This window comes from Entelurus aequoreus, linkage group LG06 (assembly GCF_033978785.1).
Source record: "Entelurus aequoreus isolate RoL-2023_Sb linkage group LG06, RoL_Eaeq_v1.1, whole genome shotgun sequence".
NCBI lineage: Eukaryota > Metazoa > Chordata > Actinopteri > Syngnathiformes > Syngnathidae > Entelurus > Entelurus aequoreus.
This window is the reverse complement of record NC_084736.1, coordinates 19,899,738-19,918,320: the sequence shown is the minus strand read 5'-3', so window position 1 is coordinate 19,918,320 and position 18,583 is coordinate 19,899,738. Positions and strand designations below refer to the sequence as shown.

Here is an 18,583-nt window from a genome sequence, read left to right as displayed (position 1 = left end):
ACATGGCGACGCCGTCGACGAGCAAGATGAAGAAATACGCTTGCAAGTTCCAAAACGAATGGAAACAAGAATTTCAGTTCATCCAGGACAGTTTGAAGGGGAAGGTGTATGTTGCCTAAATAAAATATATATATGTATATATATATATATATATATATATATATATATATATATATATATATATATATATATATATATATATATATATATAGCTAGAATTCACTGAAAGTCAAGTATTTCATACATATATATATATATATATATATATATATATATATATATATATATATATATATATATATATATATATATATATATATATATATATATATATATATGTATATATATGAAATATATATGAAATACTCGAGTTGGTGAATTCTAGCTGTAAATAACCACGCCCCCAACCACGACCAAGACCCAAACCTACCCCCCACCTCCCGATATTGGAGGACTCAAGGTTGGCAAGTATGCAGTTTGTAAACGATCGATGAGTCCATACAAAGCTAAGAGCCTGAGATTCAAGAAATAGACCGCGCACTTACCCGTGTAAAAAATTATCCAAGGAGGGGAACCTTAAACGATGGTTTAGTGTGGCTGTTTAACGAGTTATCCGACTTAATGTAGACATAAACTTAGGTGTGCTGCTCTGACAATAAAGTCCCTTGAATCCTTAAGAGGGCGTGGTGTATTCTAAGACCACAAAATATCACCTTTTGATCCAAGCCACAAAATAAAGTGTTTTGAATTTAGGCTTAACTTGAATAACATAAGTTGGTAGACATTTTTATTTATATTTAAATGAGCAAAGAGGTAATTTGCAGCTGTCGCAGAGAGTGGGAGAAGCAGAACACTTTCTACCAAAAACAAAACAAAAGGTTTTAATTGAATTTGCCTGACTTGTTGGAGTTTATCTCAAATTGCAGCCAGTTTGGTCAACAGATCTTTTTTTTCTTCAATTAAAGCACATTAAAAATGTGCTTTGCTGGCTGTAAGGAACGTGCGATAAGGTGTCTCGCTCTAAAAAGCACATTAGGCGCATAAACATTGATTCAACTTAGTTGAACATTCAGTTTGCTTTCGTAATTGCTGCAAATTGAATTTTTTAAATGAGGTCTTCTCCTTTCTCCAGAGGGAAAAAAAGTGTATAAATTGTGCTTGACATATAGAAATAAACTTTTCATTGAAGGTATTTTCATGTACAGTGTTGCCCCCGCTTCTCCCCAGTCCAATTAGTGCGTCGCTGAATTTAAAGTATTTTCAGTGTATAATGTGGAGAATGCATATATTTTCAAGAGTTCTTTCTTTATCAATAGTCATGTTTAAATCAGCTAGTATTTTTCCATGTGCTAGTAAACTCTGTTTCACCTTGAAGGCGCTGGAATGTTGGGCGTATGATGTACTCCCTTTTTACCTTATCTGTATTATAACAATGAGGCTGTATTCTTTTCTGGGCGGGGTGGGTGCTGTTTTCGTACTAAATAAGCGGACTCTTTCCATTTGTTTTTTAGACCGCTTCTAGATGCTGCTATTAACACACTGTAAGACTGGTTTCATAAAGCTTTAGTAAAACTTGATAATATTCCTATTCTGTCTTGATGGTCCTTCTTACTCAACATATATGTCATCCGAAATAATTTGGGATTGACCAGTGATTTTTATTCCCTGAGTACCCTTTGAAGTTTCAGGTTAAAAATATGTAAATATGTATAGTTTAGGTGTGATGTGGCCCGCGAAAGCCTTGAAATAATTGCGTCAATAAAGTACTTTATATTTTCCTACTATATGCATTCTTTCCATTTTGACAGAAAAATACATGTTTTACAGGCAAATTCAAAACTTTGATTATATTCTAATAATTAGACTTAGACAAACTTAGACTTAGACAAACGTTAATGATCCACCAGGGAAATTGTTCCACACAGTAGCTCAGTTACAAAGGATGGAAAGTGTAAGGATGGAAAGGATAATGCAGGTATAAAGTAGACTAAAAATGTACCGTAGTAGCAATATAACATACATATAATATTTATTTTATATATACAGTATATAATATATACTGATATATTATTATACTAAATTATATTTTTGTATGATATTGTGGCGGGCACTAGGACCATGCTCACACTCAGCAGAATGGGTGTGGTTTTATGTACCTTCTTGGGCACACTATAAAAGTGCATATTGTGTTTTATTGTGTATTCTTATGTTGGCAGTCTTACAATAAAGACCTCAAAGAAACAACGCTGTGTTTCTTGCATTTGCCACATTGGTGACCCCGACAATGTTTCACGCAGAAGAGGAAGCTGTGTCTTCATCGGCCATGTCGCCCCAACTCCAGCAACCTGCATCCCCCGCGGGGACAAAGCTTCCGGAGTTCTGGCAGAGCGACCCGGCATCATGGTTCCAGCACATCGAGGCACTTTTCCACCTGCGAGGAATCGCCGGCGACGACTCCCGGTATTACCTGGTCGTAACAGCCCTCGACCAGGCGACCACTCGCCGCGCCATGCAGCTGTTGCGAACGCCTCCACAGCGCGGCAAGTACGCTGCACTCAAGAATCTTCTGCTTCGGAGATTTACTCTAACTGACGCTGAGAGGGCAGATAGACTTCTTTCCCTGCCCGGTTTGGGCGATAGCACCGCCTTGGATTTAATGGACAGTATGCTGTCGCTGCTGGGCTCCGAGGAGGGCGGGTTCATTTTCCCGCATCTTTTCTTGCGGCAGCTACCACCTGCGGCCCGTGCGGCGTTGGCTAACTCCGCTTCTCTGGCCTCCGGCGACTACCGGGGCTTGGCTGAAGAAGCTGACCGGGTGCTTCTGGCTTCCAGACGGTTTGCCGTGCAGAGCGTAGAAGCGCCCCCCTTGCAGACGATGGAGAACGCGGACCCAGCGGTAGTGGCGGGAGTCGCGACCCGGAAAAGGCGCGAAGCGAGCCAGTGCTTCTTCCATCAACGTTTTGGCGCCAAAGCTCGACGGTGTGTCCCTCCATGCTCCTTCACGGCCCCGGGAAACTCCAACGCCAGCGTTCAGTAGCAGCTGTGGGCGCCGGCGAAGCAAGCGAGCTGCTCTTCATCGCTGACTCGTCGTCAAGGAGACGTTTCCTGGTGGACTCCGGTTCGCAAGTCAGCCTGTTACCTGCCACGGACGCGGACAGGGCGACAGGTGGCTGCGGGCCGCTGCTGAATGCTGCCAACGGCTCGTCGATCGACACTTTTGGCTCCAGGTTGGTGACTGTGTGCTTTCATGGACGCAAATTCCAGTGGGACTTTATCATCGCCGCCATCACAGTTCCCATTATTGGCCCGGATTTTCTGTGTGCTAATGGACTGCTTGTTGATGTTGCTAACCGCCGATTGATTGATGCTGTGTCTTTTTCAACTTTTACATGTAAGGCGGGGGGACTTGGACCGTTAACACACGCTAATTATTTGGTATCTGGTGACGTTTTTCAGCGTTTGCTGGCGGATTTTCCGTCATTAATCACTCCCGCTTTTTCCACCGCGGACACTAAGCACGGTGTCGAACATTTCATTCCCACGGTGGGCCCGCCAGTTTTTGCACGCGCGCGCCGTCTTGACGCGGCTAAATCGACCATTGCTAAAGAGGAGTTTGCTACTATGGAGCGTTTAGGCATCGTTAGGCGTTCTAATAGCCCGTGGGCCTCGCCCTTGCACATGGTGCCCAAGTCAGACGGTTCCTGGCGGCCTTGTGGGGATTTTCGCCGCCTTAACAACATCACAACGCACGATCGCTACCCTATTCCGCACATCCAGGACTTTTCGGCGCGCCTGGCTGGCGCCGCCATTTTCTCGAAGGTAGACTTAGTTCATGGTTATCACCAGGTGCCGGTGCGTGCCGAGGACGTGCCCAAGACCACAGTAATAACCCCGTTTGGGCTTTTTGAGTTCCTGCGTATGCCTTTTGGCCTGAAGGGGGCAGCACAAACCTTTCAGAGATTAATGGACTCAGTTTTGCGCGGCCTCAATTTTGTGTTTGTTTATCTGGACGACATTTTGGTGGCGAGTCCTTCAGCCGAGGAGCACCAGTCACACTTAACACAGGTGTTCACACGTCTTGACGAGCACGGCCTGATCGTCGATCCTTCTAAATGTCAGTTTGGGCTGTCAGAGATTGATTTTTTAGGTCACCGTATTTCGTCGCTGGGTGCGATCCCTTTGCCTTCAAAAGTGCAAGTGGTGGCAGATTTTCCTCGCCCCTCCACTGTCAAAGCTCTGCAGGAATTTTTGGGCATGATTAATTTTTATAATCGGTTCCTTCCTCGCGCTGCCCACCTCCTGCAGCCTCTTTATGGTGCCCTACGGAACACAAAGGCAAGCGATTCCCTCGAATGGTCTCCTCAGCGAGTCCAAGTTTTTCATAGGGCTAAATCCGCGCTCGCAGGGGCTGCTCTCCTCGCCCACCCTGTTTCCGCGGCGCCCGTGGCTTTGACAACGGACGCGTCTGATGTCGCCGTGGGCGCTGTGGTGGAGCAGCGGGTGGCGAATGTATGGCAGCCCCTCGCGTTCTTCAGTCGTAAACTGCGAGATAACGAGCGGAAGTGCAGTGTATTTGACCGAGAGTTGTTGGCACTGTATCTTGCAACACGCCATTTTCGTTTTCTGTTGGAAGGTCGGTCCTTCACGGCTTTTGTTGACCACAAACCCCTGACGTTTGCCATGTCAAAGGTCACAGAGCCTTGGTCAGCCCGTCAGCAGCGTCACTTGTCGGCCATCTCAGAGTTCACTACGGACATTCAGCATGTGGCCGGTAAGGCCAACCCTGTGGCTGACTGTCTCTCACGCGTCCTCGTGTGTCCCGTGCAGCTCGGTTTAGATTTTTCGGGAATGGCCGCTGACCAGCCCGACGACCCCTACATCCGCGCACTCAAAACTGACGGTACAGCGCTAGTGCTCGAGGAGGTGGTAGTTCAGGATGGCGGTCCCGCCCTCCTCTGCGATGTTTCCACTGGCCGCCCTCGGCCGGTTGTCCCGGTAGACTGGCGCCGCCGGGTTTTTGACGCAATACACTCCCTGTCGCACCCTGGCGTTCGGGCTTCCGTCAAGTTGGTTGGTGCCAAGTTTGTTTGGCCTGGCCTTAGGAAGGATGTTAGGCAGTGGGCAGCCGCATGCGTGGCATGTCAGCGCGCCAAGGTCCACGGCACACAAAGGCGGCCCTCGAACCATTTATGATTCCGGTCAGGCGGTTTGACCACGTGCATGTAGACTTAGTTGGCCCCCTCCCTCCGTCGCAGGGTTATACACATTTGCTAACGATGGTAGATCGCACCACCAGATGGCCGGAAGCAGTTCCTCTTTCCTCCGCTGCCTCGGTAGACGTTGCTCGCGCGTTTCTGTCAGCCTGGGTTGCGCGTTTTGGCACGCCGTCTGATATCACCTCGGACAGGGGATCCCAGTTTGTGTCGGAGCTTTGGTCAGCGTTGGCCCAGTCCTTGGGTGTGCAGGTGCACCGTACTACAGCCTACCATCCCCAAGCTAACGGCTTACGTGACCGTTTTCACCGGTCGCTTAAGGCGGCTTTGTGTGCGGCGCTCGTTGATAGCAATTGGATTGACCGTTTACCTTGGGTTATGCTCGGGTTGGGCTCAGCCCCTAAAGAGGATCTTGCAGCGGCCCCCGGTGAATTGGTGTTCGGTCAGCCACTACGCGTTCCGGGGGAATTTTTACCTGAGGGTGGTACCCCGCGACCGTTTCCCTTTTTGTCGAGGGGGTCCTTGGCTCCCGGCCCGATTCACCACTGTTTCCCTAAGTCGTTTGTGCCATCGGAGCTTAAATCTGCCCGTTTTGTCTTCGTACGTCACGACGCCCACCGTTCGCCCCTCCAACCGCCTTACGATGGCCCATTTAGGGTGCTGGAACGCGGTCCTAAAAACTTTGTGCTGGATATGGGGGGCGCAGGGAATTCGTTTCTCTGGACAGACTTAAACCGGCGCATTGTGTTGCAGGTGAAGAGATACTGCCAGGCCAAGTCCCCCGCCGAGGTCGCCCCCCAAAATCTGTTCGGGTTGAATGTCTTTCGTCTCTCCCGGACCCTGATGTTTGTTCTGCTCCACAAGGCACACCCGCTTCGCGGGATGGACATTGTAGCCGTTACAGCAGGCGAGTGAGGCCCCCTGACAGGTTTTCTTTTTCCCCATAACTTGCTGTCTGGGTGTTCGGGGGGGGGGGGGGGGGGGGGGGGGCTGTGTGGCGGGCACTAGGACCATGCTCACACTCAGCAGAATGGGTGTGGTTTTATGTACCTTCTTGGGCACACTATAAAAGTGCATATTGTGTTTTATTGTGTATTCTTATGTTGGCAGTCTTACAATAAAGACCTCAAAGAAACAACGCTGTGTTTCTTGCATTTGCCACAATATATACAATATATAACAAATCCCAATTACCATGTAATAATAATAATAATAATACAAAAAATGTAATACTATCACACATTTCAGACTTGTTGTTAAAATCTAAATAATAATAATAAATATCTTGTTTGACTTCAAATTTCACAGCAAATTATCCATCAAGTTGTAAATATTACAAAAGGTTTTATGGTTAAAAAAAAAAACTGTCAGCTCAGTTGCCAGAAGTTTACCATAAAAAAATATATATACTATCGTTTTTCAATTTACTGTAAAAAAATAAATAAAAACACAGTAAATTTTGTGGTAAAATTGTGGCGACTAACCTGACGTTTTTTTACTGCAATATATAAAGATTATTTTACAGTGTAAGTAAAAAATTATAGTAATCAAATGCATGCTGAATATTTATAAATTATTCACGGTTTCAAACGGCCCTCTGAGGGCAGCCATAACTGCGACGTGGCCCTCAGTGAAAACGAGTTTGACGCCCCTAGTTTCGGGTGTGTGGAGTGTTTTAAGAGTATTAAGTGTGTGAAGGCCTTCTTAAGACTTTAAATACAAATGATATTCGTAAAAAATTGTGAAAAACAGAAGGTAGGGGAAGTCTTGAACGTAACCCTGGCGATAGCAGAGAGAACACTGTCTTAGCATCGAGTGTGCACACACTATGGACATGAGCCTCCTACTGGCCAACTGCTGAGGCTGCACATATTGTCTATGTCGGGGGTCGGCAACCCGCGGCTCTCAGGTGCTTTTTCAAAAATGTATGAAAAATGGAAAAATATATTTTCTGTTTTAATATGGTTTCTGTAGGAGGACAAACATGACACAAACCTCCCTAAATGTTAGAAATCACACTGTTTGTATTAAATATGCTTCAGTGGTTAGAGACTATTTGGGGAGCGCCGTTTTGTCCTACTAATTTTGGCGGTCATTGAACTCACCGTAGTTTGTTTACACGTACAATTTTCTCCGACTTTCTAAGACGTGTTTTATACCATTCCTTTTTTGTCTCATTTTGTCCACCAAACATTTGGCGCGGCGCCGCTGCTGCCCACTGCTCCCCAAGGGGATGGGTCAAATGCAGAGGACACATTTCACCACACCTAGTGTGTGTGTGTGACAATCATTGGTACTTTAACTTTAACTTTAACTTTATGCTGTGCGTTAATGCACAAAGGTGAACTTTGGTCACTGCAGTTCTGCAAGATAATCGATGCTAACATGCTATTTAGGCTAGCTGTATGTACATATTGCATCATTATGCCTCATTTGTAGGTATATTTGAACTCATTTAATTTCCTTTAAGTCCTCTTAATTCAATTTATATTTGCATGTCTCATGACATTTCTGATAGTTGTTTGTGTGTCATGTTGTTCCAGACCACAGCGAACATTACCCAGCTTGCAAAGATTGTAATAAATCCATTAGAAGACAGCCTACCGTTTCCTTTAAGATGGACACACACATCTACAAACGTTTGTATACCTTTGGCCATTAAAAGCCAGTAATTTCCAGGAGTTATCTCACCCTCTAAGAAGCCTCCATTTTACTAATGTTTTCGAGTGTTGTAAAAATGTGTTGAATAAATAATAGATTTCAACATTTCTGTCAACGAAGATTTGCTTGAGCCTGCGACACAGTCATTTTGATAATAGGCTATTATAGCTAATATAGACATGTCATGCGTTGCCTTCATAATAAGACTTATAGAAGGCTTTTAATTTTTTGTGGCACCAGACAGATTTTTTTTTTTTTTTTGGATTTTCGGTCCAACATTTTTGGGTTGCCGTCCCCTGGTCTATGTTGTTGTTGTTGACAGAAGTACCGTTCATAGAAATCTATGCAACCAACTGTCGCACGTCAACAAGCATCTTTACTACGCGGTGACAGCATTTAAATAAAAACACAAATATTTTGAAATTTAGGGCAGACAATAGATATATGATTTATGTGAATATGATTTAATGGATAGGAATGTCTGATGCTGGATGTCAATAAAAAATTTTTTTTTAAAATTATAAAAAGAGCGGCGCCATTTCAACATACAGCTACTGTAGTAAAGCAACGAAAAAACAACATATTTGTGTTGTAGAATATTGGTTGGGAAATGACCAAAATTCAATGGTCAAATCACCTTAGGAACCCAACATTGATTAAACGTTGTCAAAAAGCATGTTGTTTCAACGTTATGTTTGAGTTGCTCAACATCAGGACCTAATTCAACAAGTTCTCAACCTTGTTTTAATGTCTTATGCCTGCTGGGTAATTATGTTGTGCTCAAATAAATAAACTAAATAATAGTAAATGTGTTTTTCAACTAAACAGTAAATAAAATCATAGCGCAACTGAAAATATAGCTTCGCTTTAGTCATAATTTGTGCGCTTAAACATCTGTGACTTCAGCTGTGGACTTGTTTTGTTTGTTTGATATTGTCATTACTGCCACAAGTGGTGAAAAAGTGTATTACAACTAGGCACAGACCACAGCTAAAAAACAGGTCTTTTTTAGTGGCTCAACAATGGAAAGAAAGACTGGACGAAAGGTAATTCTTAGCGAGCAGCTAGTTTGTGTTGGAATGTTTGGATTTTTTTTTTCCACCTCGAGAGGAACCAGATTTGGGTATCTGGTCAGAATGCCCCCCGGACGCCTCCCTGGCGAGGTGTTTTGGGCATGCCCAACTGGTAGGAGGCCACTGGCCATGTTTTCTAGCTGGCCTGGGAATGCCTCGGGATACCCCGGGAAGAGCTGGGAGTGAGGGAAGTCGGGCTCCTCTGCTTAGGCTACAGCCCCCGCGACCGGACTTCGGATAAGCGGAAGAATATGGATGGATAGATGTTTGGATTAGAAAAATATATTGTTCTGTAGCATGATACATAAGCAGAGGAGAGATAATCCTATCATTGAAAAAAAAAAAATATATATATATATATATATATATATATATATATATATATATATATATATATATATATATATATATATAGAGGTTAAAAACGTAAATTTAAAACATAATTTTATACAAGATATATAAAATCAGTTATATAAACTCTCAGCTCTGTTTGAGGGACCTTGGCCTGGAAAATGTTGTAGTCCCTTGATTTAGTGATTAGTGATAACTAGCTCAGATGGCGATTATTGTAACGGGAAATCCCTAAATGTGTGTCCCTTAATTTATGTTGGACATCTTGGACGTGGACGGGAGTTTTTCTTGTTGGGGTTTGAACGCGCCAGTGAACATTAACATGTTTTGTTACCTGACATGAACTTGTTGAAGTGTGGCCGTGGAGATTTTCAAGGTGAGGACGTCTCAATCATCAGACAATTTGCGGGCGGGAGAATAGACAACAGTCAATGACGTTTTACAGGAGAGATGTGTTCAAGGTTTAGAGAGGCCTGGGAAAATTTAGCTTTTGTAGATGTTATCGAAAGAAGCTTCAGCTCAGAAAAGTTGTTTTATCTTAAAATATATATGTAGTGTTCCCTCGTTTAACGCTGGGGTTACGTTCCATATAAGTGAAATCCATGTAGTAGAAGTTGATTTTTTTTTTCTCGTTCATGTGTTTTCATTCATTAGATATATTTTTTGTTTACATTGTTTTTTCATTTACAGGATGTTTTTTGTTTCCATTTACTGTGCATGTTTTTTTGTTTGCAGGTTGTTTTTTTATTATTATTTTTTTCCGTTTTTTAATGTTTTCGTTCAATATATTTTCTTTTTGTTTACATTACGTTTTGTCATTTACAGGATGCTTTTTTTTCATTTACTGTGCATGTTTTTTCATTTACAGGTTGTTTTTTTTTATTTTTATTTTTTCAGTTTTTTTATATTTTTTTGTTCAATATATTTTAATTTTGTTTACATTGTTTTTTCATTTACAGGATTTTTTTTTTTCATTTACTGTGCATGTTTTTTCGTTTGCAAGTTGTTGTTTTTTATTTTTTTCGTTTTTTATATGTTTTCGTTCAATATATATATATTTTTGTTTACATTGTGTGTTTTCATTTACAGGATGTTTTTTTTCATTTACTGTGCATGTTTTTTCGTTTTCAGTTGTTTTTTTAATTTTAATTTTTTTATATTTTTATATTTTTATTTTTTCAGTTTTTTATATTTTTTGTTCAATAGATTTTATTTTTGTTTACATTGTTTTTTCATTTACAGGATGTTTTTTTTTCATTTACTGTGCATGTTTTTTCGTTTGCAAGTTTTTTATTTTTGTTTTTTATTTTTTGTTTTTTTATATTTTTTGTTCAATATATTTTATTTTTGTTTACATTGTTTTTTCATTTACAGGATTTTTTTTTTTCATTTACTGTGCATGTTTTTTCGTTTGCAAGTTTTTTTTTTTTGTTTTTTTTCCTTTTTTATATGTTTTCGTTCAATTTTTTTTGTTTTGTTTACATTATGTGTTTCCATTTACAGGATGTTCTTTTTTTCATTGTTTTTTTGTTTTCGGTTGTTTTTTTTATTTATATGTTTTTTTTATTTACAGTGCTGTACAGTATATACTCGCGTCAAACAATTTAGTAAATTAGGCAAACTGAACGCATTCTGTACTGTACAGGACACATGGCATGGAGAAGATTGACAATGGTCTACAGTCCCTCTGCGAATCAGGACGCAAAACACAATGCACATTCATACGCTGTAAAAAAAAAAAAAAAGCATGCAACACTGTAAAAAAATTACACACACACACACACACGAAATCTACCGCGTAAAGTGAACCGTGTTGTAGCGAGGGAACACTGTATATACTTAATTTTCCCTAAATTTATCAAAACGTCACCGTGGAGTTATTGAGTCTGTTTTTTTAGCTGATTGGAGAGCTAGCTTCCGCAGCTAGTGGGTCAATGACGATGACTTCTGTTTTGTTTGATCAGCCGTTTTACTGCCGTGTTACAGACACCGTTTGGAAAAAATCAAGGTATGTAAATAAACATTTACAAAATCTTTCTGTGCAAATAAATCATGTCACAACGTATATATCTGCAGCTCATAATCCTAATATATGGAAAAACATGTTTTCCTTCGAAAATAGTGGGTGCGGCTCATATACCGATGCACTCTGTAGTCTGGAAAATACAATAATAGGGTAATTATGTTGTGCTCAAATAAATAAACAAAATGTTAGTGAATGTGTTTTTATACTGAACTGTAAATAAAATCATAGTGCAACTAAAAATACAGCTTCGCTTTAGTCATAATTTGTGCGCTTAAACGTCTGTGACTGTAGCGCCAGACTTCTTTTGTTTGTTTGATATTGTCATTACTGCCACAAGTGGTGGAAAAGTGTATTACAACTGGGTACCACTGCGGCCCATGCAGACCACAGCTGAGAAACAGGTCTTTTTTAGTGGCTCAACAATGGAAAGAGACTGGACGGAACCTAGTTATTAGCGAGCAGCTAGTTTATGTTTGCATTTACTTTATTTTTTGTAAATTTACCAAAACATCATCGTGGAGTTATTGAGTCTGTTTAGCTGATTGGAGAGCTAACTTCTGCAGCCAGTGGGTCCATTAAGATGACTTCTGTTTTGTTTGATCAGCCGTTTTACTGCCGCGTTACAGACACCGTTTGGAAACAATTAAGGTATGTAAATAAATATTTTAAAAATATTTCTGTGTAAGTAACTAATTTCACAATGTATAGATCTGCAATTCATAGTCTGGTGCGGCTAACATATGGAAAATAAATGTTTTCAAAAAATTTAGTGGGCGCTTTATAGTAAGGAAAATAAAATAAAAACTTCACTTTTTGAAGAGCTCAATAATAATATGAAGGAAAGCAAGACAATAAAAGAATACTCCAAAACTGACCATTATAATGCGAATGAAGCTGCTGTTGCACTGAGACGTCATCGTGCACGTGTACCTAATGAAGTGCTCTGCTAGTGAGTGGATATGCGGCCGTTTGCAGAAGGTCCCCGGGAGACCACTCAAAGCTCCCTGGGATTTGCGCGCCGTTGCAACAAAAAGTCACCCCATGATTGAATTTTCAAATCGGCCTGTGTGTTAATTACGCTTCTTTTTTTTTGTTTTGGGTTAAAACTCTCCCGATTCATTAATTGCTGTATAATTGATCAATGTCACCAGGGTTAATGAATTACCCATGATGCCCTGCTGGGGGACTGTTCCTTCGCTCCCTTGCATACATGAGGAGAAAAGAAAAGAAGTTAATTTCATAATAAGAGCAAGTGGGCGATGTCGCAAGAAGCCCAGAGTGTTAATCCTATTATCCCGCACGCGTGTCAACACACTCGCACAAACAATCCTCCATCTTTGGATTCAGCCTCCAGTCTAACCCACCAACAAAGGGGGTTGATATCATCAAATAAGGGGGGTCTATACCGTAGGCGCCGATCCCACCCACGTGGGATTGGTGGCAACTTTCAATCTTTAAAACCATTTTTGAAAAATCAATCTTGTTGTTGGTAATTTTGTGACGAGTTTGGTCCGTTTTACATAATAAAAAAAGTCACAATTCATATAGTCTATAATTGACAAACCTTAACCAATGTGCCCGATAATGAACTGATGACGCAATCATCTAGACTTTGTACTCACACACCAGCGAATGAAGCGCATACTTACTCAACGGCCACACATGTCACACTAAGGGTGGAAGTATGAACAACGCCAACACTGTCATAAACATGTGCCATATAGTGGAGCCACACTAAACAACGATGACAAACACATTTTCGAAGAATATTTGCACCGCAACACAACATAAACACTACAGAACACATTTCCAGAATTCACTGCAGCACCAACTCTTCCGGGAAGCTACAATGTAAACAAACACCATTGGTGGAACTACACCTAACATCCACTGTAATGATACCACGTACAAAAGCGTATCTAGTCGATACTACTATGATTACATTGACATTTTTTGACATCACAAAATCTTATATTATATTTATAAACTCGGGAAATATGTCCTTGGACACATGAGGACTTTGAATATGACCAATGTATGATCCTGTAACTACTTGGTATCGGATCGATACCCAAATTTGTGGTATCATCCAAAACTAATGTAAAGTATCAAACAACAGAAGAATAAGTGATTATTACATTTTAACAGAAGTGTAGATAGAACATGTTAAAAGACAAAGTATAAGCAGATATAAGTAAATTAATAGTTCCTTTTCTACCACTTGTCCTTTATAATTTTGACAAAATAATAGATTGCAAAATGACACAATATATCACTGCATATGTCAGCAGACTAATTAGGAGTCTTTGTTTGTTTACCTACTACTAAAAGACAAGTTGTTTTGTATGTTCACTATTTTATTTAAGGGCAACATTGCAATAATAACATATGTTTAAAATACCCCAAGATTTTTTTGTTAAAATAAAGCCAATAATGACATTTTTTGTGGTCACCTTTATTTAGAAAAGTACCGAAAAACTTTTGGTACCGTTATCGGTACCAAAATATTGGTTATCGGGACAACACTACACACACACGAGCACCCACTGGCAGAAATGTAGATCGCCGCCTATGGACTCTATACCATCAATAAGGGGGGTCAATATCACTAATAAGGGGGTCTATACCATCATATAAGGGGGTCTATACCACCAATAAGGGGGGTCAATATCACTAATAAGGGGGTTTATACCACCATATAAGGGGGTCTATAACACCAATAAGGGGGGTCAATATCACTAATAAGGGGGTTTATACCACCATATAAGGGGGTCTATAACACCAATAAGGGGGGTCAATGTCACTAATAAGGGGGTTTATACCACCATATAAGGGGGGTCTATAACACCAATAAGGGGGGTCGATATCACCATATAAGGGGGGTCTATACCACCATATAAGGGGCCGTTTGTTCCCGAGCCAGCATGTCAGGAGGCCTCTCCGAAGACATCAAACAAACACTCACTTTCTACCTGAATATTTTTTAATATTTGCATCACCCGTATACCCCCCACCCCCTCTCCCCCTCCTCATCCCCCAACACCGTAATGAGCCAGCTCTGCCCGAGGGCTTCCGAGCAGGAGGAGGATGTTTTCAACTTCCCTCGTGTGAATTAAAAAGCTGATTCCTCATTAAAGGCAGTGTGTGTGTGTGTGTGTGTGTGTGTGTGTGTGTGTGTGTGTGTGTGTGTGTGTGTGTGTGTGTGTGTGTGTGTGTGTGTGTGTGTGTGTGTGTGTGTGTGTGTTTGGCAAGCACACATGAAAGGCGAACAAAAGCATGTGAGAGGTTTTACATTTTGGGGGAGTTTTTGTGTGATATGGACATAAAAAATGTTTTTATTATAAATATTCCTGATTAATCATCAAACATTTTTTGATTATCCATGCCGGAAAGCGACCCATTGGTCCACTCGGTTACTCCTTTAGTGCAACTCTTATTATTATCATTGTCATTATGGGTAACAATTGCCATCTTGTAATTATCAAAGCATTACATCATCATTACCAGCAGCCTGTGGTGTGTTCGAGTGCAGGAAAATGCCACATTTTTGAGTGCACACGGAGTGGGATTTTAATGTCAGTTCCAGCTCCTTTAAAGTGCATGTATGAAGTAATATTTCACCTGAGGCGGTGACATAGTAAAGTCACTTGTGTTATGAAACAATTGTCACAGTGCGTGAACCATGAGGCGAAAAAAAAAAAAAAAGAAAAAAAAAAAGTGGTCTTTTTTCCGCCACTTTTGAAGTCTTTTTAATGAGTTTCCGTGTGATGTGTGACATGTGACTTTGTCCGACTTGAGACGCGTCCTTACCAAACAAGCAGTTCCGTTGAGGAGCAGCAGGATGAAGCGGCGGTCGGGGCGCATCGTTCCGCCGCGTCAAAAAAAAAAAGCCACAACTCGCCCACCCTCGCCCCCAACTTCCCTAATTAAGAAACAACAACAACAACAACAACAAAAATACTACAGCAAAAAAAAAAAAATAACCATAAACTCCCGCGTCTTCTTCAGGAACGCCTTCTTCCGCCTCCCACCAGCGAGCCCTCCCGCGCGGCGTGCGGTCCCATGTCCGATTCCGGGGCCACCTGGGCTTCCTCCCTCCTCCGCCTTCTTGTCCTTGTTTGGGGGGGAAAGTCAAATCACCTGCGTGGGGGTGAATTCCGTGAGTGGCGAGTTATCATCCATGCAGGAGTTCAGGCCAGATGCCATTAGGGTCTACACACGCGTGCTCCCAGGTAAGATGGAGCTGTAGCCTCCTGCTCGGACTCAACACTGCCGAGCTTGAGAGGAGCCAGCTCACGTTTTAACAACTCTCCCCCTCCCTCCCTCTGTCTCTCCCTCTCTCTCTCATCTTCTCTGGTCTCATTTCTCTCCACTCCTCTCATCCTCCCTCCCCCTTTTCATCTCTCTCTCTCTCTCTCTCGCTCTCTCTCTCTCTCTCTCTCTCTCTCTCTCTCTCTCTCTCTCTCTCTCTCGTTCACCTACTTTCTCACGTTCATTCCAAATGCAACACAAGGCACAATGTCTGCGCTCCCTTTTCAAACATTTGTGACGCCTCTAATCCAGCTGGTGGCATCCATGTGGTTAAATGTAATGACCCTCATCAAATGTGACCAAAATGTGAAGTATAGACCGAATGCTGTGGAAGTACAACAATAGAACCCTCCGTTTGCAAACTTTTTTAAATTGTGCCAACTATGCCTCGCTGATGTTGTTGTGGCGTGTGCAGCCCTTTGATTGATTGATTGATTGATTGAGACTTTTATTAGTAGGTTGCACAGTGAAGTACATATTCCGTACAATTGACCACTAAATGGTAACACCCGAATAAGTTTTTCAACTTGTTTAAGTCGGGGTCCACTTAAATTGATTCATGATAGAGATATATATTATCATATATACTATCATCATAATACAGTCATCACACAAGATAATCACATTGAATTATTTACATTATTTACAATCAGGGGTGTGGAGGGGGGGGGGGTATGGACATCAAGTAGTGGACATAGAGAGAGAGAGAGAGAGAGAGATCAGAAGGCATAAGAAAAAGAAAAAGTATCTGCATTTGATTGTTTACATTTGATTATTAGCAATCCGGGGAGGGTGTTAGTTTAGGGTTGTAGCTGCCTGGAGGTGAACTTTTATTGCGGTTTTGAAGGAGGATAGAGATGCCCTTTCTTTTATACCTGTTGGGAGCGCATTCCACATTGATGTGGCATAGAAAGAGAATGAGTTAAGACCTTTGTTAGTTCGGAATCTGGGTTTAACGTGGTTAGTGGAGCACCCCCTGGTGTTGTGGTTATGGCGGTCATTTACGTTAAGGAAGTAGTTTGACATGTACTTCGGTATCAGGGAGGTGTAGCGGATTTTATAGACTAGGCTCAGTGCAAGTTGTTTAACTCTGTCCTCCACCTTGAGCCAGCCCACTTTAGAGAAGTGGGTAGGAGTGAGGTGGGATCTGGGGTGGAGGTCTAGAAGTAACCTGACTAGCTTGTTCTGAGATGTTTGGAGTTTAGATTTGAGGGTTTTGGAGGTGCTAGGGTACCAGGAGGTGCATGCGTAATCGAAAAAGGGTTGAATGAGAGTTCCCGCCAGAATCCTCAAGGTGCTTTTGTTGACCAGAGAGGAAATTCTGTAGAGAAATCTCGTTCGTTGGTTAACCTTTTTGATTACCTTGGTTGCCATTTTGTCACAGGAAAGGTTAGCCTCTAGAATGGAACCTAGGTAGGTGACCTCATCTTTCCTGGTGATGACACTGTCACCTACTTTTATGGTGAAGTCATTGACTTTCTTAAGGTTGATGTGGGACCCAAACAGGATGGATTCTGTTTTACCCAAGTGGATGGATAGCTTTGAGACATTTTTGATTAAATGCCTACTGAAATGAATTTTTTTTATTCAAACGGGGATAGCAGATCCATTCTATGTGTCATACTCGATCATTTCGCGATATTGCCATATTTTTGCTGAAAGGATTTAGTAGAGAACATCGACGATAAAGTTTTGGTCGCTGATAAAAAAAAAAGCCTCGCCTGTACCGGAAGTAGCGTGACGTAGCAGGTTGAAAGGCTCCTCACATTTCCCCATTGTTTACACCAGCAGCGAGAGCGATTCGGACCGAGAAAGCGACGATTACCCCATTAATTTGAGCGAGGATGAAAGATTTGTGGATGAGGAACATGAGAGTGAAGGACTAGAGTGCATTGCAGGACGTATCTTTTTTCGCTCTGACCGTAACTTAGGTACAAGGGTTCATTGGATTACACACTTTGTCCTTTTTCTATTGTGGATCACGGACTTGTATTTTAAACCACCTCGGATACTATATCCTGTTGAAAATGAGAGTCGAGAACGCGAAATGGGAATTCACAGTGACTTTTATCTCCACGACAATATATCGGCGAAGCTCTTTAGCTACGGAGCTAACGTGATAGCATCGGGCTTAACTGCAGATAGAAACAAAAGAAATAAACCCCTGACTGGAAGGATAGACAGAAAATCAACAATACTATTAAACCATGAACCTGTAACTACACGGTTAATGCTTTCCAGCCTGGCAAAGCTTAACAATGCTGTTGCTAACGACACCAATGAAGCTAACTTAGCTACGGGACCACACAGAGCTATGCTAAAAACATTAGCTATCCACCTACGCCAGCCAGCCCTCATCTGCTCATCAACACCCGTGCTCACCTGCGTTCCAGCGATCGACAGAGCGACGAAGGACTTCACCCGATCATCGATGCGGTCGGCGGCTAGCGTTGGATAGCGCGTCTGCTATCCATCTCAAAGTCCTCCTGGTTGTGTTGCTGCAGCCATCCGCTAATACACGGATCCCACCTACAGCTTTCTTCTTTGCAGTCTTCATTGTTCATTAAACAAATTGCAAAAGATTCACCAACACAGATGTCCAGGATACTGTGGAATTTTGAGATGAAAACAGAGCTTTTTGTATTGGATCCAATGGGGTCCGAATACTTCCGTTCACTACGTGACGTCACGCGCAAACCTCATCATACCGAGACGTTTTCAACCGGAAGTTTCACGGGAAATTTAAAATTGCACTTTATAAGTTAACCCGGCCGTATTGGCATGTGTTACAATGTTAAGATTTCATCATTGATATATAAACTATCAGACTGCGTGGTCGGTAGTAGTGGGTTTCAGTAGGCCTTTAACCCTTGTGTGGTGTTCGCCGTAGTGATGGGTTGATGAGTTGTCATGAAGCGTTTCGACACATTGCAAAACTGTATTGATAC

The 18,583-nt window shown here is 41.9% G+C and overlaps 1 protein-coding gene across 1 annotated transcript in view; it reads right to left on the bottom strand.

Annotated features, from left to right (window-relative positions):
* LOC133651467 (neurexophilin-1) overlaps window positions 1-15,517 on the bottom strand; it is a 58,158-nt gene extending 42,641 nt beyond the window's left edge. The window contains exon 1 of the mRNA XM_062049416.1: window positions 15,135-15,517. Coding sequence (XP_061905400.1) covers window positions 15,135-15,188 — 54 coding nt within the window. The 5' untranslated portion in view covers window positions 15,189-15,517. The remainder of the gene's footprint in view (window positions 1-15,134) is intronic.
* Between the last annotated feature and the right edge of the window lie 3,066 nt (window positions 15,518-18,583).